Consider the following 24882-nt stretch of genomic DNA (forward strand, 5'->3'; position numbering starts at 1 on the left):
GGCTTAGTGCCAAAGAACCTACTCTTTCAAAACAAATTCTCATCTCAGGAAGACAGATCGAACTCTTACAGATAGAACAGATAGATTGGTATTGGTGTAGGCTCTAAGCCAAGCCTATCTCGTGTGCTATAAAATACACAACGTACTTTCCCAAGCCTTTCTCAAGCTATTATGTCTAGTCCCAGGTACAAAGAGGTGTATATATAGCGTTCTCCTTCCTGCCTCGACCCTTTCGGCCAAGAGGAAATCCGGAGCGACAAAAGCGATTCCGGTCTCCCCACCATTTTACAGGTATAAGGCACGCCATTCGGTCCTTTCTAAAGGAGTAGTAGTGGTGGCTATCTCCCTATGAAGTCTGGGATCTCTTCCAACTGAATGTAAATAGTTGATCAGATTCGTGAACCCTGTTGAGTCCACTGTACTCACTGGAAGATTCGAAATGCCAACCCTAGCTCGACTCGATCGATGAGTGAGACTTCCAAGGTCTCGATCTTGGGAATCATAGTGAGAGTGCTTTCGTGCTTGAGCTTGAGAGCTGGTAGTTCACTCTACCGTGTAATTAGTAACTAGTTGAAAGGCCAACCAGTTATCGATGTGGTAAGATGTCTTATATAGCGAAATACCTTCCCCGAATTCCTATTTGTTTGAAAATAGTACCTTAAGTTCGAGAGTCTGGGAATGCAGCTCTCTTTCCGCTCTGACGGAACCTTTGAAAGAGGAGTTTTAGCTTTCCCAAGTATCTTTCTCAACTCTCTCGTAATACGCCCAGCTATGAAGAAAAAGAAGACCTCTTTCTAAAGGAGAAGTGAACGAGTTACTTCCTGTTTTTGTTATTAGCTAGGGGCTTGGGTTACTAGAGATTTTGGGTACTAAACTCCCTTTTGAGAACCAAGCATCTCTTGAAGCCAATTACTGGGGCCAACTACAAGCAAAGCTGTCTAGCTCTTTCTGATCGTGATAGCAGAAAAGGTGCACTTTATAGCCACTACTCTACTTTAGAAAGAAAGGATCCACGGGAAGATATTCTTGTTCGGATTGCTAGCTTAGCCGCCCTTTTGGATACAACCATTTTCATTTTACAGCTTACATCCAGGCCAAGTCGAACGAGACGATCTATCCACCTATCCGTATTGACACCAATCCAACAACTTCCCGCATCAGATTACGAGCCCACCTCTCTGTCTCAGCTGTCCTTCCTGAATGAACTGACCTACTCTACATGAAATTCTTCTTTCAACCTCGACGGAAGACAAGGGGCGACCAAGACAGACTTTGAAAGCGGACTTGTGAACTGGTCCCATTTTCATAAGAATGTTTCCGTGTTCAATACAATAAAGGTTGGCTCACTCAAAATGATAGAGGCCACGGTCACGCTACCGGATATCGATGAGGGAGAGGAAGCCAGCATAAGTAATAGTTTCACCAGTGGATCTTCGAAGGAAGAGAGTGGGCGGTGGGTGAGTTTAGGTAGAAAGAGATAAGATTAATCTACAAGTAAGAAGAGGGGCGGAGAGCTTCAGTTTATCCTTGCTGTCTTCGTCTTGTCCAAGTAAGTCATGCATGAATTACCGCTGAAAAAAGGTTCTTTGAGCATTAAATGTAAATGCCGCTGAGGAAACGTCAAGCAATAAGGGGTAGGATTCCACTGACTTGTGAAAGGATGCATTAAATAAGACCATTTATGGTAAGCCTATGGTCGATCCGCTTTATAACCTATTGCTTGGCGGTAGTCAACTTATCGGGCTCTCCTTATTCATTCTATAGGGCACTGCTAACCCCCAAGAAAGATCTTAATGCTGATCACTTCTTTGACGGCATCACCCTTCACTTGTAGTCCTCCTTTGAGTGTAGGTTCAATTGGATTGGATGAATCTGTCAAGTCAAGGTCAACGTACGAAGCAGCAAGTATGGTGCATCGCCTCTTTCTCGTTCTCGCTCGGAAGCCAAAACGAACACGCCTGCTACCCACTGTACTGGACCTTCGACCAGGCATTCTACCCGTTGTCGAATCGGAACCAACCACCACTCCTTTCTTGTCTGGCTCTCGAAGAGTTGAGCGGGCGCTGGCCAGCAACTTCCGTGCCTGAGAATGGAAGAGGGCATAGATTCATTCTTCGTACCTGGTCCAGCCTCACAACCCTTCGCGGGTTGGTCAGACGGAATTGGACAAAGAAAAGAGAGTGCTCGACCGGAACAACGTCAAACCATAGAACACAGCTCCTTTCGGTCGAACCCGCCGGAAAGAAAGACGACCTTACCTTTTTCGTAGATAGTCTCAGTAAGAGCTACTGTAGTCTCCCCCGTTGACCTTCTTTTGTAGATAGAATCTTCAATGAGTGGAAAGGACTCCCAGACTTGCTCCGCAGTACGAGCCTCATACAGAGCCGCGCCCTTGTGATATGATAAGAAGAAAAGGGGCCAGGCCGCCCTCTTTTCTTTTCCGCACCAACCCTGATTGTCAAATCGGGTGTATAGCTCAGTTGGTAGAGCATTGGGCTTTTAACCTAATGGTCGCAGGTTCAAGTCCTGCTATACCCAAAAAAAACCACTCTTGTATTCGTAAGGATGCATAGTAGCGTTCAAAGAGCACTCTTTGGCCTTGAGACTCGCCCCTTTCTCATCAACATCTCGACTTCGCTCGTTGTGTGAGGTAAGTATAAAGGAGATCAGACTGGCTCGGTCATCGATAGGCCGGCCTTCTCCTTATTCATTGGATAGGGCGCGGGGGAGAGTCAAGTCAAGCACTAGTTAGTTGGGGTGGGACGCACCAAAGCAGCGTTCGTTGTACTAGCGCCTTCTTTTGAAGCTAAACAGAGGCTCGAAAGACGGAGTACGTCCGAAGTCGTTGGCTGCCTTTTTGTAGTGCGCAAGTCAGAGTGAACTTCTTCTTCTGTTCTGCGAATCTACAAGCCATAGTTGTCGAGCAGCCAGCTAAAAGAGAGAAACGTGATGACTCGATGTCCCTGGCGAAAATAGTGGCTACTACTTTTTTGCTTTTTCAAAAAAAAAGGGTTGGGCTAGACCAAATGACTCGGCCAACAAGAGCTGTTGAAGACTTTTGCTTATCAAAATTTGAGAAAAAAATGAGCAGTAGATGACTTTCAAAGAGAACAAAGAAGCCATATCATCGAATCTCACCGCCAAGAGAGGAAGAAAGAAGAGGTGCTTTCAAGCCAGGGCGCGGAGCCCGCTACGCTCAGTCAAGTAACGAAGAAAAGAAAAATGGAATTTTTGTCAGAAGCGACTGATGAGTGAGAGCGCTACGAAGAGCAAAGCCCCGTAGCCTATCCGTGGTCAGGAAGGCAGGCGAACAGCGCACACTTAAAAAATTGATGAAATACCCAAGAATGACTAGAATGATCAATTTTTTTCTATTTCTTCTTTTGAAACCTATTATCAGGCTTTTGGTATATTAAATTTATTATTATATTTATTCATTATTATATTTATTTATAATATAATGAATTATAATAATAAATCATTATATTTAGGGGAACTCAAATCCTTGCACCCGGGCTTATAGGTCCTATTCTTGTGAACCCTACGGCTTATATATCCGTCGGATCGGTTCGTATATACAGTTAGCTAAGGCTCACGGCCACTTTCATCTGTAAGGAAGACAAGACACTTTTATACCTCGACGCGCCGCAGCCACTATTTTGACTACTTTTACGCAATTATGAACGGAACGGAACTTTCTCGATTCCAATGCAACTTATCCTTTTGGAGCTGACGTAACAAACTACGCGAGCCTCCCGATGAAGCCAACAGAAATCCTATCCGAATACTAAAAATAAAAGGCAATTTCATTATGGTGGTATACCAGCCGCCAGTTCTGGAACTTCCAGTTCCAATCGGAGCATATAGATCCGTAAATGGATTTGTATGTATAGCCACTTCAGTCGTGCTTGTCCTTTCTCGAATGGAAAAAAAGTATCTTTTTTCTGGGAACATGGTAAACCAGAAATTCTTATGTTCGTGATTCTTCATCCACCGATGCAGAAAATGCTCCAGTTTTCCATTCTCATATGAGGGGGGAAAGTTTATGGGCAAGAGGTCGGCACGAAGTGATTCATCATGCTCAAACATGAACCGATCGCTCGTTGGGGACGATTTATAAATCATCAAATTCCCACAAATGGAATGAGAAGTGGGTCCATGTAAATGATCGAGACCTCGCAAACAACAACGTTCCTTCCCCATATGGAGTTCGGGACCCAAAGGCAATCGTTGAGTGAACTCTATCTTATTCGTATTAGTTGACCTAAGCCGCACCATTATTGCTGGGGTGGGGCTCGGCCTCCGAACCGTACGTGGGACGAGTTTCTGCCTCATACAGCTCGGGCCGAAGACCGGGGGAAGTTGAGGAGAGATGGGGAGACCCAGCTGCTGCTGGTCGGGACGGACAGGAAACGGGGCGGGGATAAGCTTGTGAAGAAGCAAGCTTATTCCCCCACCCCAAAAAACAAACCGACCCTATAGCGCTTCGCGTTCTTTCTATTCCATCCCAGTCTATTCCGGGATAGGCGGCTAATATTAATCTAATAAGTGCAGTAGTCGTCGTCTGACCAATCGGCTCGGACACCAGACCGCTCGTGCCCGCCCATTCTGTCTCGCCCTAAATGGAATGGCTCTCTTAGTTACACTGCGCTCCGACCCGAGTCCCCATGTCCGCTTTTATCCGCCCGCAACCCGCTTTCTTTGCCAACACAACATTAGGGCCGTTCCCCTCATTCTATGCTGACCCGGGCCGGGGCTGGCTTTTTGGGAAGCCCGTTCCCACCGCGCTCACGGCCCGGCTGGCCTGCCAGCGGTAGTGGGAATTCTCCCGTTCCCTGGTAAAAAAAAAGTTGGTTGGATGCGGGATCTACTCCACGAGGAGCGGTACGGACGTAGATGATATCATCACGACCTCTCTTTGCGTACCGCTAGGGATGCTTAACGCCACTTCGCCAACTGGCATTACCTGCGCTTTCGTGTCTCTCAGTGTGGTCAGCACTGGGTGTTTCCGAGCAGCGAGGCTTACACCCATTCGCATTAGTTCATCCAAAGTTCCTTAGCCTTATGCACGAATTTTTGAATAAGCCATCTTCCTATCAAGGTTAAGGAGTCAACTGAGCATCTCAGCGGCGGGATTGAATACCCGGATCGAATCAGAGTTCACGCCGCCCGCCCTGAACAAATAGGAGGCGTGGGCCACAGGTCGCACATAAGCCACCGGGTCGCACGACAGAAGAACACCCAACATAAAGATGCACACTCCTCCATGTGAAATAGGAAGATTCATCTTCACTTTTTTGTAGTAGTCGTGACCAACAGCCATTAGCAGTCGGCTCGTTGGTAAGGCGAGAGCTTCAAGCCCGATTTCTGGTGGCACACCCCCCAAACAAGCACCACTCGACGAGGGGGGGACGGGGAAAGCTACAGGCCCAAAACCTTCGACCCTTCTTTCTATATGGGGGTGCCCGGGGCACCTCATCTTGTCATTTCGTCCTTGCTCATTCCCGTTAGGCCGAAGTGTTTGGCCTTTCCTTCTCCGCGCCCGCTCACGCTTCGCTGACCTATCGCGTGGTAAAGAGAAGAGAGTACGAAAGATTTGTAAACAGAGCAGACCGCAGAAAGATTCTAAATATGACAAGTCCCCCATGGATTCGATAAGAAGGAAATGAAAAAAAGGAACGAAACGAAATAAAGCATTTCTAGCGGATGAGCTTCTCCCAATTATGTCTGGTAATAGAATAGGGCGGCTTGCTCTGACCAACACTCCACTTTTTGCTCTGTCCATGGAGCGTATGAATTTCCTGGAATGTAGATAGACCAAAAAAAGGAATTCCGGGATAGGAATAGGAATTATAGTACCATTGGAAGAAGGGGCACCAGTGGGAACATCTCTACTGACGAACCATTTCAATAGTACGGGTGCTGCCGTGCCACGAGGCACGACCATGGAAGTAATGAAAAAGAAGAAGTTCTGTAGTTGGACCATCTGCTCTATCCGTTCGATTTGAGCTTCTCCAGAGAAGATGAGACGCTAAAAATGAAAGTGTTCGCAACGCACACCGAAAAAGGGTACAAATGTTGCCGACCATTAATGACTAGTTCGAACACCAGGAGCAGGGTTGAAACCAAGAAATATTTGAAACTTTCCCTATGTTTCCTAACGTTTTCAATAAAACCTTCTCGTAGAAGTATTTTAACAAAGTTTTCGGTGATATTAGTAGATGCTATTCGAACCCTTCCTTTTTTTTTATTTAAGATCTTTTTTTCGATTTTTTTTTAGTATATGCGTGAGACACAATCTACTAATTGATCTATATTCAGATACCCTACTATATCATAGTCTCTACTACTAGTATTCAAAATTGAGTATTTATAATACCTCAGGAGCTAATGAGACTATTTTAGTCAAATTCAACTGTCTCAATTCCCGAGCGATCGCACCAAAAACTCGAGTTCCTTTTGGATTTCCTTCTTGATCAATGACGACCGCAGCATTGGTTTTATATCGTATTATCATACCGTTGTCACGTTTGAGTTCTTTACATGTACGTATAATTTCAGCTCTAATTACTTCTGATCTTTCTAGAGGCATATTGGGCACTGCTTCTTTGATTACAGCAACAATAACGTCACCAATATGAGCATATCGGTGATTACCAGCTCCTATGATTCGAATACACATCAATTCTCGAGCCCCGCTGTTATCCGCTACATTCAAAAGGGTCTGAGTGAGATGGATCTTGGAAGTCTGGTTTTTGATTGGATAGTGATCTCGGGCACGAGTGGTTGATCTTCGCGGGCCGTGAATGGCCATGGAAAGGAGAATTTTTTGAAATATTGGAGATCGAGAAGATTGGACGATGAATTTGGATCCATTGTGGTTTGAATAATAGGCTGTGGTCTCGATATTGGGCTATGGGCTGATTGCTTCCTGTATGAGCCTCTTGTGGTTGGGCTCTCGTGGGCGGATTCCCTGATGTGTACTCATCTTCCAACAAAGAGGAGAGGACAGGGCTACTGCTGGTCCACGCATGAGAGCTCCTCTGATTGTGTCTTTCCGGAAATGACTTCGACTCGCAAAGCTCACTGATTGGTGAAACCAGAGGAGATTCAGAGGCCCAGTTGAGAACAGCAAGCGTACAATCAATCGGTGTATGGAAGTTCGGTGAAGCTATATGAAAACCTTTTTTTGGAGGATTGAGGGGCACAATCAGTTCCCTGGCTGAGACCCATTCATTGGCTATTGGAAGGAAGAAGGAAGTCTACGAACCGGAAATTCAAAGTTCGGGTCCAATTTGTAAATCCCTTTTTGATTGCCACCGGTTCGAAATTTCACCGCTCTCACTCTTGTGCTTCGAGCTCTTTCCAAAAACAAAACCGCCCAACATCGATCCGATTGAACTTCTGACTCCTCGCTCTTCGCCCCTGCCCCTCCACCCAAACCTCCTGATCCCCAGACCAACCGGCGACGGAACCCTCAACAGCAGGCGGAGTTCTATAATCGGAACCCCGTCTAATGGAGCACCCTTTTTGGTAATGGAGCTATGGGCGACATTGAGAGAAAACTCGACTACTTTGAACCTGAAACTAGGGCTGATAAGATCGTGGCCGTCTGCCCGGAAGAAGAGCTCGTGGAGAACGAAAAAAGTTGGAAGAACACCCTCGTCGGGTATACTCTGGGGAGACGCCCTAATTTCGAATATCTCAATAAAGACCTCCCTAAGATCTGGGAACCAAGAGGAGCTCTTGAGATCATTTCCAGAATGAATGGCTTTTTCCTGTTTCAATTCCTGCTGGGGGAAAATGGCTCCAAAGTGCTCGAAGGCGGACCTTGGCTTATTGGTGGTCGGGTTCTCATCCTGATAAAATGGGAAAGAGGATTGGATGTCCGCAAAGACCTCTTGCAGAGCGTCCCTATTTGGGTACGGTTCCCTCAGCTCGGGCTCCACCTCTGGTCATCCAATATGATAGGAAGGATTGCTAGTACTATTGGTAAGCCACTCTATATGGACAAGCAGACTTCTACCAAATCCCGTCTCGTCTTTGCCAGGGTCTGTATTGAAGTTAATAAAGCAAAGAAGCTCCCTGAGAAGGTTTGGATCGACGTCGGAAATGGAAGCCTTGAGGAACAATGTGTCGAATACGAATGGATTTCTCTTTCATGTACTAATTGCAAGGCCGCGGGTCATAAAGCTGAACTCTGTCCGGTGAAAGTGACTCCTACTTTGGTGCCCAAGGATTCTGCACAATCTGGAATATCGACTTAATGCCTCCGATAACTGTAAAGCTACCTCCACAGGTTCTTAGGCTGTTAGCGCGCCCAATCCTGAGCCTTATAACCTTGCCCCAGAGCTTGGAGCGATTCCTACTGGTAATGTATGCGAGATTGGAGCCGAGCAACCCATTGAGCATTCCTCATTACCTATGTCGAATTTTTTTGTGAAAAGTTTTGAGCGATGATCCGGGCTTAGAATCGGCTGTCAGTTCTGGAGATGTCATTATGGAACCAGGCCACCAATCTGAGTAACCTTCCAGTGCCTTAATCCCGGATCCTGCTGGTTCCACCTCCACTGCTCCTGCGGTTCTGGACGAGATTCTTGCTGTCCCAGTGGCCATGAAAGAGCACAATCCTTCAGTATTCTACTGGAAAAGATGAAGTCCATATCAAACTCCTAAATCCTCAGAGAGAGATCCCCCCAGTGTCCTGGCTGTGGATAACCCTGAGTGGATCCAGCAAGTTGGGAAGTCTATTCAATCTGCGAAAGGTGAGGGAAGTGAATGCAGCTCTAAGAAAAAGCTAAGGCTCGGATCCAAACAAGAGCAATGAAAAGTGCCTCCAACAGAGGAGGGAATTCCCCAAAAAATCAAACCTAAAACTCCTAATGAATGTCCTCATCTGGAACGTTAGAGGGATGAACAATATTGAGAAGCAGAGGGAAAGACGGGAGCTTATCAAGAAGAACAAACCCTCTATTGTGGGACTGGTGGAAACAAAAGTCTGTGAAACCCGAAGTTCTAGAATAGCTCATAGAATGAAGAAGGGGTGTGACCTTATGGCCAACTATACTAGCTCTCCTAGAGGGATAATCTTGCTCCTATAGGATCCTCGTTTTTGGGATATTACAAAAATTTTCGAATTCGACCAGGTGCTGACTTGCTGCTGTTCTGAGAAGGGGACCTTGAAAAGCTTGACTTTATATTCCATTTTTGGATCCAATCTGTCTACAGATAGGCGCCTGCTGTGGCAGCAATTAATTAATCTCCGCCTTAGCATACAAGGACCATGGCTCGCAGCGGGTGATTTTCATACTGTCAGAACCGTCGGTGAAAAAATGGGAGGTAGAGTTCTTTTTTAACAGGAGCCCAGCCCTTTAAATAAATTTCATGACTGTCTGCAGAATGCGAACCTGACTGATCTTCGTTCCTCGGGGCACAGACTCTCTTGGAGCAATCAATCCGGTGGGGCCAGACGCATCGTCGGCAGACTAGATCGAGCCTTAGTTAATCCTGAGTGGATCCAAAAGCTGAATGCTTCCAGTGCTGAATATCTTACGCCGGGCTGCAGTGATCATGCCCCAATCCTCGTCTTATTCCGGCTGTCAGCTCTGGACCAAAGCCATTCAAGTACTTTCGCATGTGGGAATCCCACCCCCAATTTCTTGATGTAGTGAAGAAAGCTCCCGGTCACTGGAAATCCCATGTTTATTCTTTTTTGAATAAACTGAATAACACCAAACTTGCGGTCCAAGCATGGGATAAGCAATGTTTCGGAAAAGCTGGAGACAGAGTTTAGATATGCAGAAATGAACTAAATTCTATTCGACGACTTGCTCCAAATGGATCCCCTCAATGCTCAGCTTGTTGATGAAGAAAAAGAGAGCTGAAATAGAGATTCTCTGAGGTCCTCGCCCAGGAGGAAGATTTTGCCCGGAAAAAGTCTCGAGTCCAATGGCTCCATCTTGGTGACAGCAACAAACGGTTTTTCGACGCCTCCATTCATGCTAGGAGAGCCCAGAATACTATCCGCTGTCTTAGAGACGGGGGATACCACACAAAAAATTGAGGATATAAAGAACATCACAGAAAAATTCTTCTTTCGGTTCTTGGGGACTGACCCTGAGACCAATTCCTCCTTCGAGCCTTTTTTCTTCAAGAAAATACTGACTCCCGAGGCTAGCTCTTGGCTCACTAGAAAGGTCTCTTTTTAGGAGGTGGAGAGCGTTGTGAAAGAAGCTAAGTCCGATAAATTAGATAAGGCCCCCGGGTCAGATGGATTCCCCGCTGCCTTCTTCCAGACGTGTTGGGATGTCATTAAGTTTGATGTGTGGGCCGCCATCCGAAACTTCTTTCGATCAGGAAGACTGATTAAGGAGGCTAATTATACTATCATTACTCTAATCCCCAAGACTGAGACTGCTGATAGGATTGGAACATTTTAGACCCATTTCTCTTTGTAACTTGACTTAAAAAATCATTTCTATCTAAAATCCTCACTCTGCGCTTGCAGGTTGTCATCCCTGATATCATCTCCGGAAGCCAATCAGCGTTCATTAAGGGCCGAAGAATCACTGACAACATTCTTATTGCCAATGAGCTGGTTCGGAACTTTCATCTTTCTTCTGGTGCTGCCAAGGCCTGCCTCAAAGTAGATCTTCGGAAAGCCTACGACAGCGTGAACCGGCAATTTCTCTTTCACACCTTGAAATGTCTTGGGTTTATTGAAACCTGGATCTTGTGGATTAAGGCCTGCATCGGTGACCCCATGGTTTCCATCCTTGTCAACGGGTCCCCCGTCGGATTCTTCCAATCTCAAAGAGGGCTGCGACAGGGAGATCCCCTGGCCCCATATCTTTTCGCTATTATTATGGAGGCGTTTATTGTTCTTCTGGAAAAGGCGATGATCAAGGGTGCATTCAGGAGTATGAAATTAGGTGTCAGTATCCAAATTTCCAATTTCTTTTTTGCTGACGACCTCCTGGTTTTCTCTAAAGGTGATCTTCAGTCCCTGGCTGCCATCCAACAAGTTTTCCAAGAGTTCGAAGCTCTATCTGGCCTCTCTATCAGCCAAGAAAAAAAGAGTAAGCTTGACTTTCACCGGGCCTGCACTTGTAAAGCCTCTATCTGTCAGAGACTTGGTATCGAATAAGGCTGCCTCCCCATTAAATACCTCGGACTCCCCTTCAAGACTTTCTGCAATTTTTTGCCGTCCGCTGGTTGATAAAGTCAGATCCAGACTTGAGAGTTGGAAGGCTCGTACTTTGTCTTTCGCCGGGAGGCTTGAGCTGGTCAAGTCTGTTCTCTATAGCCTCCAGACCTATTGGGCTTCGGCTTTCCACCTCCCGCGGTCAATTATAAAATTTATTGAAGTTTTGTTGATGAATTTCCTTTTGAGGGGTGCTAATTCCAGTCCAAAGATCCATTGCATTAGCTGGTCTTCTGTTTGTCGGCCTAAGAATGAAGGAGGGCTTAGCTTGCGCAGGTTACACGACTGGAATGATGCTGCCAAAACAAAAAGCTGCTCTGGTTCCTAATCTGTGATAACACATCTCTATGGGTGAAATGGTGCAGGGCCAAGTATTTCAGCAAGGAAAGCATAACGGAAGTCTCGCCTAAAGCTAAAGACAGTTGGGTCTGGAAAGAAAGGTATATTTGAAATCCAAGATAATGCCGCATCTGCTATTCGGCATATTATTGGAAACGGCTAAACCACCAAGCTCTGGTCTGATCCTTGGTTCCCTCATGGAATTATTAATCAGCTCGTCTGCCTTCGATTGGATTTTCTTTTTGGAGAGGTAACTGCAACGTCAGCGTACTTATTCGGGAAGGGAAATGGCACCGTCCTAATCATAATTCCCCGGATCTTAACGCCCTCTGGCCCCTCATTTCTGCAGTGGAGTTTCCAGCTAATGGTCCCCCGGATAGGGTAGTTTGGACTAAAGAACCTTCAGGCCGATTCTCCTTTAGATCTGCCTGGGATCTGATTAGGACTCATCACCCGTCTGTTCCGTGGTCGAACTTGATTTGGCACAAGGATCGAATCCCGAGACATGCTTTCACTGCTTAGAAGGCTCTTATGGCTAAGTTACTCACTCAGACCGAACTTCAGCACCGAGGATTCCAGCTTGTCTCTTACTGCTCCCTGTGTAAGGCGAAGACCGAAGACATTTCGCATATTTTTTGCAGATGTCACTACTCTGCCTGGGTTTGGCAAGTCTGCCGCCTCAAACTGGGACTTAAGCGGAAGTCTGATTTTTCCTTGCATCTTGAAGCGGCTCAGCTTGGACAGGTTTTCAAGGGGAGAAGTCAAGTTAGTGCTATCAGTAGAGTTGCTTTCTCGGCTTGCATCTGGCATCTTTGGGGAGAACGCAATAGAAGGATCTTCGAGGCCAAAGAACTCCCTAAAGACAGACTTATCCTTCTTATAGTGATTGATGTTGGTGCCAAAATCAATGCTTCCAATCTGTCTGAGAAGGAGAACCAGAATTCCAAGGATATCATAGAACATTGGGGCTGTAACTTCACTCCTAAAAGCTCCATTGTTAAGACCTGTTTATGGGAAAAGCTCCCTCCTCAATGGCTTAAACTTTACACTGACGGCTTTACATCCAGAAGTTGCTCTGGCATTGGCGGTATCATTAGAAATAAGTGGGGTGACCCTGTTCTTTCTTACTCCAAGCAGCTGCCGAAGGAAGACATTTACCTCATAGAATTGCGGTCTATACTGATGGGAATTTTGCATCTTTATCAGACCTCCGGGTCGAGGAAAATTTGGATTGAAACCAACTCCAAAATTTTGAAAGACTGGATCTCTAAGCTGGTTGATCCCCTGTGGCGTGTCATGATTATTATTTCTAATAACATCTTTGCCAAACTCAATTCCTTTCTTTCTTGAGTGGAGAATATCCCACACTTGGAGAGAGGCCAACCGTGCGGCGGATTTCCTTGCTAGCTACTTCCCCTCGGAGAATTCATTTTGAAAAAACCCTAATGCATGGGGATGACCTGCCCCCGAATCTCAGGGATATTCTAGCTGAAGACAAGAGAGGAACTCCTTATCTAAGGGTGCATTACTAGCTTGCTGTCTTGTCTTTTTGGGCTGTATATTAGTTAGTGTTGTAATGGCCTCGGGCGACTTTTGTATTCTTTTCCGCCATTAAGAAAATCTTCTCACCGCTTACCTAAAAAAAAATAATTCGATAGAACTGCAAAACCACCTTTTCAAGATCCAAAGCTAGCCAAGGTGGTCATCTCGTTCACACCAAGCAAAAAACTATAAAAAATAAGCAACAACAAAGAAGGACAAAAAAACCCAGGGATCGATGAGGATACGGGAAATTCTTGTCTCATTCACTTGCCCCCTGAGATACAAAGGCCTGCCTGCTATGGTCGCGATCCCCCAACATCATGTCCTCCGTGGTGAATGTAATGGCTCCCGCCGTCTCAGCGTAAGCTACCTCACGATACTTGGAAAGCTTGGCGAAGTCAGTCTGAGACTTTCCTCGTACGTAGACAGTAAAAAGAGCCGGGATCTTCCTCAAATGAGCTAGGACGTTGTCATCCACGCCGCTGCTATTCTTTTTAGGTGGAGTTGGAGCTGGAGCTGGGACATCCGGGGCTACCATAGGCTCCTTTCCTTTATCTTTACTCTTCGATGCTTCAACAAGTCTCTTTCCCTTATCTTTTGCAGGTTCCTGGGAAGACTCAGACTTCTTTCCTTTCTATGTGGAGGGTTCAGGTATCCGGTCTCGAGGACGCAATTGCATATTCAACACCTCAACTGCTTCCTCTACCTCCCTTAAGGAGTTAAGCTCCATCTGTCCTCCAATAGGACGTTCCGCGAGAAGCGCATCCTGGGGAGTCACGTCAACCATCCCACAGAATTCGACTTGACTTTTCTTGAACCTTCGGTCATGCAATGTGCTAACCATCTTGGTTTGAGTCGGAGGATTGAGAAGCGCATCCTCACCTAGGGCTAACCTTCCTGCCTCGTACTCTCTTTGCATCCCATTCTGAAAGACCCAACAATCTTCGAGAGGGTGGTGTACGTATCGGTGATACGGGCAGTAGTTAGGATCGTCCTTTCGATCCACCTCGTTGGGTCTTTCTTTTTGGTTCTGGGAGGGTTCGACGATCTTCTTATCAGCACTATTGTGAACAGCGACCTCACTTTGTCCGGCCTGAAGGAGTACTGCATCTCGGGACTACCACGAGGCTTGCGTTCTTTAGAAAGAAGAAAGACCGGAAGCCTTAGATGAGGTTCCAGACAGAAATTGCTTCTCAGGAAGCCGAGAAGGTAGGCTAATAGACCGGATTGAGTCGATCAACAAGCAGAATCGACATGAACCTTAACGTTGAAATGAGAGATTGGTGAAATGATTGCACAAACAAAGCCTGATGGGGTGGTTTGCTCCTAAAATAGTCCACCCATCCTAAAAGTGGTCTTCCAAGCAAGATGAAATACTCGAATCATCCGTTGATTATACTTTGTCAAGCGATTGGAGTGACCACAGAAGCGGAACGGAAAAGGGAAGAAAGAAGCAATCGGCGAAGGGAGAAGGCCCGGTGAAGACTCACCTTTTCTCGAGGAAGGAAAGAGGCAGCTGTCATCCAAATAGTGGATTCAGTGAGTCGGAATGGTCAAGCAAGAGAGATTGATTCCATGTGAGATCTCAAGAACGAGTGGAAAGTCAAGCGCATTGGTTCCAGTTCCAGTAGAGCAAAGAGTGGGTGGATTGAACAATGGAAGTCGAAGTAGTCCAAAGGTGAGTCTGCCAGTCCAGAGTTTGGTCAACCGATCAGCCAAACCTTTTGAGTTGTCAGTCGATTCGAAAGCGTGCCACTAATAAGCTCACTTTAGCGCCCTTTCGGATGGCCAGTTCTGAATCAGAGTGGCTAGTGCGGTAGACTGTTTTTTTTTCGGTACTCTTTTTTTTATATAGCGCTTGGATTTCTCGACTATAGATATCTCGAGATATAAGTAGTTCTTTGGGTTGCTTCAGCCGAGAAGGATCCGACTAACGGGGGAGAAGGAGGGTGAGTCAAGGCCTCTTTGTCTACAAGTCGAGTTTGATCGATTTGTGATATTATATCGGAGACTTCTGACCTTAAAAACGTAGATTCTTGTGCCCAGAGACTCTGACGCTTTGCCATTTACTGGATTTCTTGTTCTAGTACCAATAGGTGATGACTAGTGCACTAACCGACTCTTGATTACCGTTTTTTGCTTACTCTTTTTTGGCCTGGAAGAGCGAACGATCCACCTGGACAACTAAACTGAGACAAGCCCAATCTTTACGTTAGCCTGAAGCCAATAGAGTAAGCGAATAAGAGATAGCCTAGTTGCTTATGGTAACAAGTTTGATCCTATAGTACCGGACTCGCCGTATTAAAACCTGTTTTTCCTATTGTTTTTGGCGACCTTATGACATTGTAATCTTAGTATCCGCTTGTCAGCCTTCTTTTTATTCAGGTGAAGTGGCAGAAATGTAAACCTTGTAGTTCTAACTCTTTTTACCAATAAAGGATACTGAGAGAAAGAAGGTGGATAGGAATGTTCCAACTGAAAGAGATGAATAAGAAGAGCAATAAGTAATAGAAAGAAGGTTATGTAATACAGACAGATTTTAGTCAACCACAGAGCTAACCGCTGCCCTAAGAAAGCTAGAGCGAATAGGCGCTTGTGCGCTTGCAGAGTGAGGGTCGGGCTGATCCAAGAGTTCTGGTTCCGGTTCGAGAACCACTTCTTCCTCTGCAAACAAAAAATGGGGCACACCAGCCCTGTCAGTGGAGTTGCACTCGTTGTTCCATCTTCTTAATCAAAGCAAAGTCAGATTCCAACCTCGGACACATCCTCTTCTCATTGATCTGTGGAATCGGCCCGCTGTGAGCCAACATTGGAACCAGGTCTTTTGAGTCTCCTACTCCTCTTGCTCTTAGCCCAGTACTGGAGGTCGAGTGGAACTGGTTTTCCGGAAGCAAGAAAGACTCCTTTTGTTTAGTGCTCAAAGGCAAGTCAATAAATCGATAGAAACTAAATAAAGGAAGAACAATCATTCATTGATGTAGTCGATCAAGCAGAACAGAATCTATCTCATTGAATAGGGAAAGAGAGAACTAAGGAATGCCATAAGGAGAAAGGAATCCGATAAGAGAGAGAAATCACAAAAGGAAGTGGACTCCAAGAATCCGAGAGTCTCAGTTTAGTTTCTATCGAGTGTAAGTCATTCAGTCCCGACAGCCTCCCACCCTAGACCTATAGTTTCACGTGGGAACTAGGACCACTTTCTAGTTGGTACTACAACGCACAAGCGGTAAGAGCAAACTGTCTTATTGGTTTCCTTTATTGCGACGTACTCTATGGGCTTATCGTCCCCCTCCCTACACGTCGACCTTTTCCTTGCTCTGGCACTGATTGACCAGCTTCATCGTCAACATTCTCATTCCCATAGCTTCTCGGATGACGACTGCTGACTTTGTCTTCATTTCATTCTTTGACTGCTATGAGCTTGAGGCAGAGTCGGCTGAAGGTAGAAGGAGAAGAAGAGATTTTACTATGCCCTTCCGATCGAAAAAAAGAAGATAATTGCTCTGGAAAACTTGTGAAATTCATCTGATGGGCTTTTCTTTCCATTGAATAGGAATCGCCCGGTCAACGGTGATAGCTGCTCGCCTCCTTCGATGAAGACAAAGATTGATTGCTAGCTTTAGTTAGGCAGTAAGCGAAAAGGTGGGCTCTCCCTCTTGGTAAGAAGGTCCGATCACGGGCTTATAGCGGGCTCTCTCTCTTCAGGTGAAAAGCTCTTTTCAAGCAGTGACAGAGAAGTGGGAGACAGAGCTTGAGGAAGAGGTAGGCGGCAATAAAAAAGGTAGTCTATCCATTCTGGCGTTCTAGGCTTAAAGCTCAATCCGGTAAACCTACCTTGTTTTTTCAAAAATTTGTATTCTTTCCGGGACGAGTGGGCGAATCATGTAGTTCTTAAGCTCCTTACCGTAGTTGGAATAAGTATGAAATATCCCTAAAGTTGAGAAAGAGTAGTTGGTTGAATAGGCCTTTATCTTACTCTTCGAGACAAACGAATCAAACTCTTGTTTGGGATCCACTAGTTCTTTGACTGGATCAACGTATGGATCTCCTTTCGGCTCTGCTCCCGTCTGAGCCTGTTCTCTCGCTGGAAACGTATTTTGTCGATGAAGGGAAACGGCCAATTACAAGCAATTGTTGCTACGTTTTTGTACTCGACTGGTATCATACATAAAAAGAGGGATAGGCTTCCTGGAAAGAAAGAGTTCTGTCGGGTTTTTAGACCTTAAAACGACTCTGTGTTCTTTGCCAACCTATTTCATACCGTACTCGTCGTACTTCCTCTTCTGCAATCATCATGGTAAGCTTAAGCGCTTAAATAGTGTGTATTTTCAATCGTAACCAGCCCTTACCGCGATCAGCCTTTACCGGCTAGACCGAGGAGAGAGGAACAGAAGACTCTTGATTTTAGGCTTGTTGTATAGTTTCGATAGTAACAGCTTCTCCAACAAGGCCTCTTGAGCCTCGGGCGCAGTTGAAGAAAGATTCTCCTTCGGCTTGTCTTTGTCGGATTTCTTTTTCGTCTGCTTCTGGGGTGCGTCTGTGTCAGCGACGGCTGTCTGCTCTTTAGGGCGACAACCCTTGCTCGAAACACCGAAGCGGCGAGTATCCCGGGCTGTTTGATCAGCATTGCGCTCTGCCAGCGCTCGCTCTAACCCACCCGTTTGCCAACGAAGATAGCATGGCGAAAGAGGAAACTGGGGTCGTATGCAAAGCATATTTCAGATCGAAGAGACGGTTGTCGATGCACATCTGGACTTCAGGCTCATCGAGCTCCTTTTCGCACTGAAGCGTTAACTTCAGCCATCGGGCAAGAGTTGCGTCAAACGGTTCTCCCTTCGTCTGCTTTGTAGCAAGGAGCTCCGAATAGGAAAGGCTTCGAGAGACTGAAGAAAAGCGCCTATGAAAGGCCTCGACCATTTGCTGCCATGAATGGATAGAGTTGGGAGGAAGCCTCCCATACCAACTAAAGGCTACACCAGACAACGAGGCCGAGAACTGGCGGAATAACAGACGCTCGTCGTGAGCCGTGTCTCCACAGCTGGTCTCGAAATGAGCGATGTGCTCGACCGGGTCTCCGGTCCCATCGTAGATCCGTCACTGGGGCATAACAACATTTAAAGGAAAACGGACGGATGCAGTGGTAGCGGGTCAGGCTTACGATAGCCTTGGTTGGGATCGTCGCCTGACGCGCGTCATTCGTTTGAAATAATCTTCCGGATTTTCTGCTCTGTTAGCAGAGCGTTTGGAGGCCGAGGCTCATCCGGCTGTTCCGGGTTGCACTCGTCCGCCCACCTGGGACCTATCGAGGGGAGGGAAGTGGAAGGTTGACGTGAGGTGGACGGCCCTCCTGGTCTTCACCTAATTGTGGAAGAGGGGAGTATCAACTCTCTCTCGCGCCTTTCTTCAGCTTGCTTCTTCCTGTTCGTCCATTCGGGACGGGGCAGGCAGCCCACATACATGAAGAGAAGAAGAGGGGGGTTCCTTGTCTGTCGGTCGAAGAAGGCAACAAGTGGAAGCAACCGATGCTTTGGTCATTCAGTTGACTCCTCTGTGCTTGCTGTCATGCTGGCAAAAGCGGGGGTTTCGGCCGGTTTTACCTACTATTGGATTTGAACCAATGACTCTCGCCGTATGAAAGCGATACTCTAACCGCTGAGTCAAGTAGGTCAAGCTGAGTCAAGTCAGAGAAAATAGACTATAAGAGAAAGCCAACCAAAGCGCAACCAGAGTTCTCCGCGGGGTGGAGCGCTAAGAAAGAGAAAGCGTTATCGCTATACGAAATGAAGCAGCGGCTAGCACGCTAAGATAAACCACTTGGAAAAGGCGTCGCCTTTCTTTCTCGGTCGTCTGTCTTAATTCATGTTGTAATGCGGTCGTTCTCTGCTGCATTGGTGTTTTCACTCCCCACTCTCCACCATAACCAAATTTTTCTACCATATCTCAGGAGTAGTCAAAGGAAGTACGGCGGGTCCAAGTAGGAATAAATTCACTAAGAAGTAGGGGCATACATAAATGGATCAATTCATTCAAAAAGATCCGTTCGGATCGAACCAGGATGAATGGGATTGGTCTGACCTCTCGCTCGGATGGTTGACTCCCGCCGACGACAGATGTCCCATGCCACGTTTCGTGAACAGCTATGCCCGAGAATGAATGAATTGTAAATTAGCGCCGAATAAGCCACTGACTGTAGAAGAGGAAATGGGGGGCCCTATACCATACATCCTGCTGCCTCGGGACGACTGCACGTTACATCATAGCAGCACCACCAAATGGTGGAGGCGGAAAGCAGCTTCAAAAGAAGGGCGGGGCTTCTGACTGAACACCAACCGGAACCGACAGAAGCGAAGGTGCAAAACCAACCGTCTCTGCTTATAATGAGAAGCGTGTCACTGCATGCCTCCGAGGGGACGCAAAGCAAACTTTATCATTTTCTTTGGTTGGAGAAAGGGCGGGGTCTTGATCTGGTGGTTGTAAGCAAGATCGATCAAGCTCAATCAATAGAGGAGCTAAACTTTTCCACCAGACAGGTGATACAGCAAGGAAAATGACTGATGATTGAAGGGCCGGACCCTCTATTTGAAGCGGAGAGTGGTCAAAGAAAGATGGGCGGTTCAATCGATAGGTCTGTGTAACGGTAGGCTCTTCAATCAATCACTCGATATGGTCTTATCTCTCCAAACGGTGATCCATCGTCTCAGTCCATCACTAGGGCCCTGAGATGGAAACCATCCACCGGAGCAAGGGTTAGCCAAGCCTTGGTCTCGTTGGATTGCGTGAAGGCGCGCTACTCACGAATATCTTGCAAGCAAGATTTTTGATTCACTCTCGTGTGAGTGCAGCGTACCGGGTAGGGCCTTATCTTAGTTCCTGCACCCGACAGCTTCTTCTCTGCTCAACTGTGCACCATGTATTTGCATAGTCGATCGATGATCGACCGACCTTCGTTGCCTCATTTCATGAGCGGTACTTACGATTTTTCTCGGTACACGAGATCCAATGTAACACATAATTGAAACATGTGCAACATAAATAAAGAAAGAGAATCGACTCGAGTCGATTCCCCGTGCTGCATCGAAATGCTTTCCCGCTTCTCGTGACCCTTCCTGTCTGGCTATGACATTAGGTGTCGACCCTTCTATTCAATTTGTGAAGAAGCTCCGGTCGAGGGGTTGGATCCCTAAGTCCCCGGTTTGGACAGTTTTCTGTAACAGTGTCATGGCCAAGTACGGAGCTGAGCTGGAAAAGGCTAATTTCCTTGATGCCGTCCAAGCCACTAGTGTGTACGTCTAATGGTCTCTAACGTGTTCAAGGCCTTCTTGGAAATCTTTTGTTGGGAGACTAACACGTGCCTAACTCCCCATGGTGAGTTAGGCTTCTCTCTCCCGGACATGTTGGCCCTCTCTCATCTTCCAGCCAGGGGTTTCCCTTACGAGGAGTTTTTCCCAACCAATGAAGAGCTCGAGGTCATTCGCCAGTCAAACCCTACTTTCTATCATGTGATGGCCGAGTTATTCCTTTACTTCCAGATCATTCCTTATTTGTATGATCAGGACAACCGTGTTGGCGTTAAGCACTGGATGCTCCATTTCTTTGGCGTTCATGAGACCAACAAGGGGAAAAGGGGTGAAGTTAAAGTCCAGTTCAGGTATCCTTCCACCGAAGGAACATTCCTCTGGCTACCAAGTACAAGCTATCACTTGAGCCCTCTCCTTGCGAAGCTTTGGATAACAAGCCTGTCCAACTCCCTCTCTTCATAGATCAGCGTCCGATGCATGTGCTAACTCCTTGTGGGCCGCTTTCTTCGTACTTTGGCTACGCCGATGTGTCGTTCCATGCAACAAAGGTGACTACATTGACCCAGGGTTATTCTACATTGTAGCGCGGATGGCTACAAAGACAGGGGTGGCCTTATGCCCTGCAATGATTGCCACGCTGTGTAGCGGGTTTGCGAAGCATACAAAGAAGGTTTCCAAAATTCATGAACACTCGACCCCCTACCCTGGTCATTACTTTTACGCCTGGTATGTTATGCACTTCCATGTGTTCCATTCTCTGAAAAGCGAATCAAAGCCCGAGCACGCGCATCTGGCGCGGTTGGAAAGCCAGGGCTTTCACAACTGCTCTCTTCAAGAGGCTCGAGAGAGATTACGTCAGAAAGACATGATGACCCGGTTCGTCCCCCTTTCGCTACTGACATGGTGCTTTTTCTAAAGGATGATGGTCCTAGAGGACGCTCTTCCCTGTCCAACTCCGACATAATCTGGCTTCGCTTCATTCGGCCTAAAACATTCGTCTTTCGTCAATCTAATTCGGTCGAGCTGCAGCCTTATTTACCCAGCCGCTTTGCAATTCAACTTGGCTATTGTCAGAGTAAGGTTGGTAACCCAAATACTGACTTAGCCCGAAGCGGTAATACGGTTGATGCTGCGAGGGCATGGTTCGATTACACGGATGTTGATACAGGCTCTTCCTTCTCTGGCCCCGTCTTGGGCAAAGCAGTACACTGGTCCCATGAGCACGTCAGATGCTGGAGTCAGTCGATGGTGTCAACCAGCCTTCCACGCGCCAGCCCGTATGTTTTGGTCTTTCGGTAGATAGAAGCCTGCCTTGGACCAGCGAGATGCTTCCCGATGAGGAGAAGCATGAAGAAGACTAAGACGCAACTCTTTACCTCAGCTCACTAATCTTGTTCTGATCAAGGACTTTCAACCGCTTATTCGCTCTGCACACGAACGAGACTAAATGGGGCGCTACACCGGTCACCAGGGCATCAGTTGTCCAAGCTCTCACGCTTATGGAATGTCCTGGCCATACTGCTCTATGGGGAAGGCCACAACGCAGGGACGCGGCAAGATCGCAACTACCCGGCTACACTCACTCCTATCGGGTCACTATCCTATGGCTGGAAACACAATAGGAAACGACCTCCGTCATCACATGCATTGAGCAGGGTAGGGATCAGCAACACAGACCAAAGGCACCGCGCCTCGGCATGACTCTCACAGCACCGGCTGCTTACAGGCAAGGAGCCAGAACAGGAAGACAATGAACAACCACTCGCTGTACACGGCTGAAATACCACTAGATCAAAGAGGAACAGGTGCTGTAGTGTAGGCAAAGCAAAGAACAAACAGAGTAGGAGATAGGGCTGCCAGAAAGGGGTCCATAAATGATGGACTGTGGATAGGGGGAAAGCGGAGGGGAGATCGACCGCCAGCAGCAGCAACCGTTGTTTAGCACGACACAGCAGGAAACTGAATAGGCACGGAAGGACGCATGCAGATAGACAGGCAGAAACAGAATAGCAAACCGCCATTACGGTAGCACGCTTGGTGTGAGCAGGCTAGGCTATAAGGGAAAGGGCAGACATGCGCCAAAGGCAGAGCCATACAAGGAGCACGCCCACTGAAGAGAGCACGCCACAAAGCAGAGCACAGAGCGCACGACCAGCGAGCCAGCACCATAAGCAAAATTCGCTCCATGCGAATTCCCCATACGATACGTATCCTCACTCACAGACTGTAATCCAAGCTGCACTTCGAGTTAGAGAGAGAAAGCCTTCCCTAAGGTGATAGGGATAAAGCGCTCTACGGACCGCTCATGGACGAAGCGATGAAGGATTCCACTGGACAATTAGAAATCCTATGTGTTAAGCATTGATTGCAACATCGGTTTAGACGGATCCAACACGTAATCGACTCGAGGAGAAATGGTCCCTTCGGATCTATTCTATCGAAGAGATCTTTCCCTATGTCAATTGTCGATTTCGGTCGGGAGACTACTCTAGAAAGATTGATTCCAAAACCACAACTGTACACCACCAAAGGGACCACGAAAGCAAATATGAGCCCCGAGACTAGGATCCAGCCTTCTTCCGAGAGGAAAGAGCGGCTCAAGAAGTGGAACTACTAAGACCCGCGAGGGTCATCCTTTCTTGAATCGTAGCTCTCTCACTTAACCTGACCTGCCTACCACTTAGAGGTTCATTTTCCAGCAAGTACCAAAAGACCAATGTTTTTCCGGTCTCAACCAATAAGGAGCTTCTTAAGAGGCGGAGGGAACTGCCCAAGGCTATAAGGTTAGGAAGGAGAGGAGGGCGTAGCTTTAAAAGTGAAGGAGTTGTCCCTCAGAGATGAAGGAGCTGTTCGTTCGCCCAGGGCCCGAAGTACTGTGCTATCCCCCCGCCTAAGGTTTTAGAGGTTGCTGAGTGGAGCACTTCCGGGGAACGGGCCGTGGGCGGGTAGAAAGAAGAGAAGGAACCCGACTTCCCTCGATAGATAAGGGAGGGACTGTTCATGTCGCTATTAGGTAAATCGATTCAGAGGTTGATTCCGGCCCTCAAAACGCACGAGAATTGTTTTAGGGTGAATCACCTGTGAGGTACGAAAAACGGACGTTTTTATGGGCAGACTTTGAATCCCGTCGGACAAGGACTAGATCACACCGAGCGCTCTTGGTCAATCCTCCGAATGAACAAGCAGACCAAGGAAAGTGCTCGCTTATAGTCACACCTGTCTTTTGCCCCTGCTCAAGCGTCCCAGCCTTTACCTTAGGGGGAGGTTTGACTACTCAGAAGAGTTAGACTTGGCTTATGCAGGCGGACATGTGTATGGAGATGCTAATGTGTATGGGAGTGCCGATAGAGATGGGTGGGTGGGAGTGTTTATAGAGATTCTAAGACGTGTATCTATCCGTACGAAGACGCCGATCCCAGGGATGCGTCTGCCTTTGCAAGTGCAGGTGTGGATGAAACGACCCGTGGAAAAAGAGAAAAGGGATCTGCTGTTTCGACGCCGCTGTGGATGCGGGATTGGAAAGGCTTTTTGTGGTGGCCTCTAATGCAAAAAAGAAGGAATGCAGATGGGGCCTCAGATTTTGAAGCCCTTGACGGTACGTTCGGGTGGGGCTGCTTTTGGTTCGGAGAATGCTTGCCTGTTTCGGCTTTACGCCTTTTTCCCATGCATGGAAGGTGGAGGGTCGCAGACCGCTCGACGAGTGGAAAGAAAAGAGGTCGGCCACTAAGGTTGTTGCTATTCGAGGATTCCGGCTGAAGAGAGCACATGCCCAGTTTTTATAATCACCTGACCGGTGTGTATAATTAATTCATAACCAGACTCGCAACTGATTTGTAGCAGGCTAAGAAAAAGAAGAAGAGTAGGGATTTTACAGACCAAAGAATGGAATAGGCGAGAGCCTCGTCTCAGGCCGGGTGTGGCCAGTCAGCTCTGATACCATACTTGGGTTGTGAAACCCCCTGCTTTAAGGTTTTCGAGAGGAAAGGAAAAAAAAGTGATATGAGCAGCAGGAAAAAAAAAGTATTTTAGTACCGACCTTATGGTTATTATTCTTTGATGGTTCACACACGAGCCGTGGTTCTGGAGTCGGCATAGCTCTTTATTTACCCATGGGGCCATGAGTTTTCTAGTTAGACTTCCCGACCAACATAGCCGAATATTAAGTGGTTTGAAGATGGGCTTTCGAGATGGATATTCCTATGGAGAAGATTTCAAAAACAAGGGATGAGAAAGAACAGCCTGGAAAGCTAATTGTGGACAACTTTTTGAAGTGCTTCAACCACATACATACTCATATCTAGGATGGGTAATAAGCAAGCGGATGTAATGGTAGCCAAGACATCCATGTTGTCTTTCACTGATGATAATCCCCTTTGCATTATAGGTGTAAGGCAAATTCCAATGCCTGCACATCACTGTTTTGTTATAAGCCTTTCACTCTCCCAGCCTGTGCCAACATGCCTAAACTTTTGTTCTAAAACAAAAAAGACTATGCCCCGC

The 24882-nt window shown here is 46.9% G+C and overlaps 1 protein-coding gene and 1 non-coding gene across 2 annotated transcripts; one reads left to right on the forward strand and one right to left on the reverse strand.

The window, feature by feature from the left end:
- Positions 1-2465: 2465 nt before the first annotated feature.
- Positions 2466-2538, forward strand: KEH32_t08. Its single transcript has one exon. It is a non-coding gene; the product is annotated as a tRNA-Lys (tRNA).
- Positions 2539-3669: 1131 nt separating this feature from the next.
- Positions 3670-5986, reverse strand: ccmFc (cytochrome c biogenesis FC). Its single transcript has 2 exons — positions 5228-5986; positions 3670-4278 (listed from the first exon to the last, which is right to left on the reverse strand). The coding sequence occupies exons 1-2, from the start codon at positions 5984-5986 to the stop codon at positions 3670-3672; spliced, it is 1368 nt and encodes a 455-aa protein (YP_005090377.1).
- Positions 5987-24882: the final 18896 nt, after the last annotated feature.

The sequence above is a fragment of the mitochondrial genome of Phoenix dactylifera (genome assembly GCF_009389715.1).
Source record: "Phoenix dactylifera mitochondrion, complete genome".
Classification (NCBI taxonomy): domain Eukaryota; kingdom Viridiplantae; phylum Streptophyta; class Magnoliopsida; order Arecales; family Arecaceae; genus Phoenix; species Phoenix dactylifera.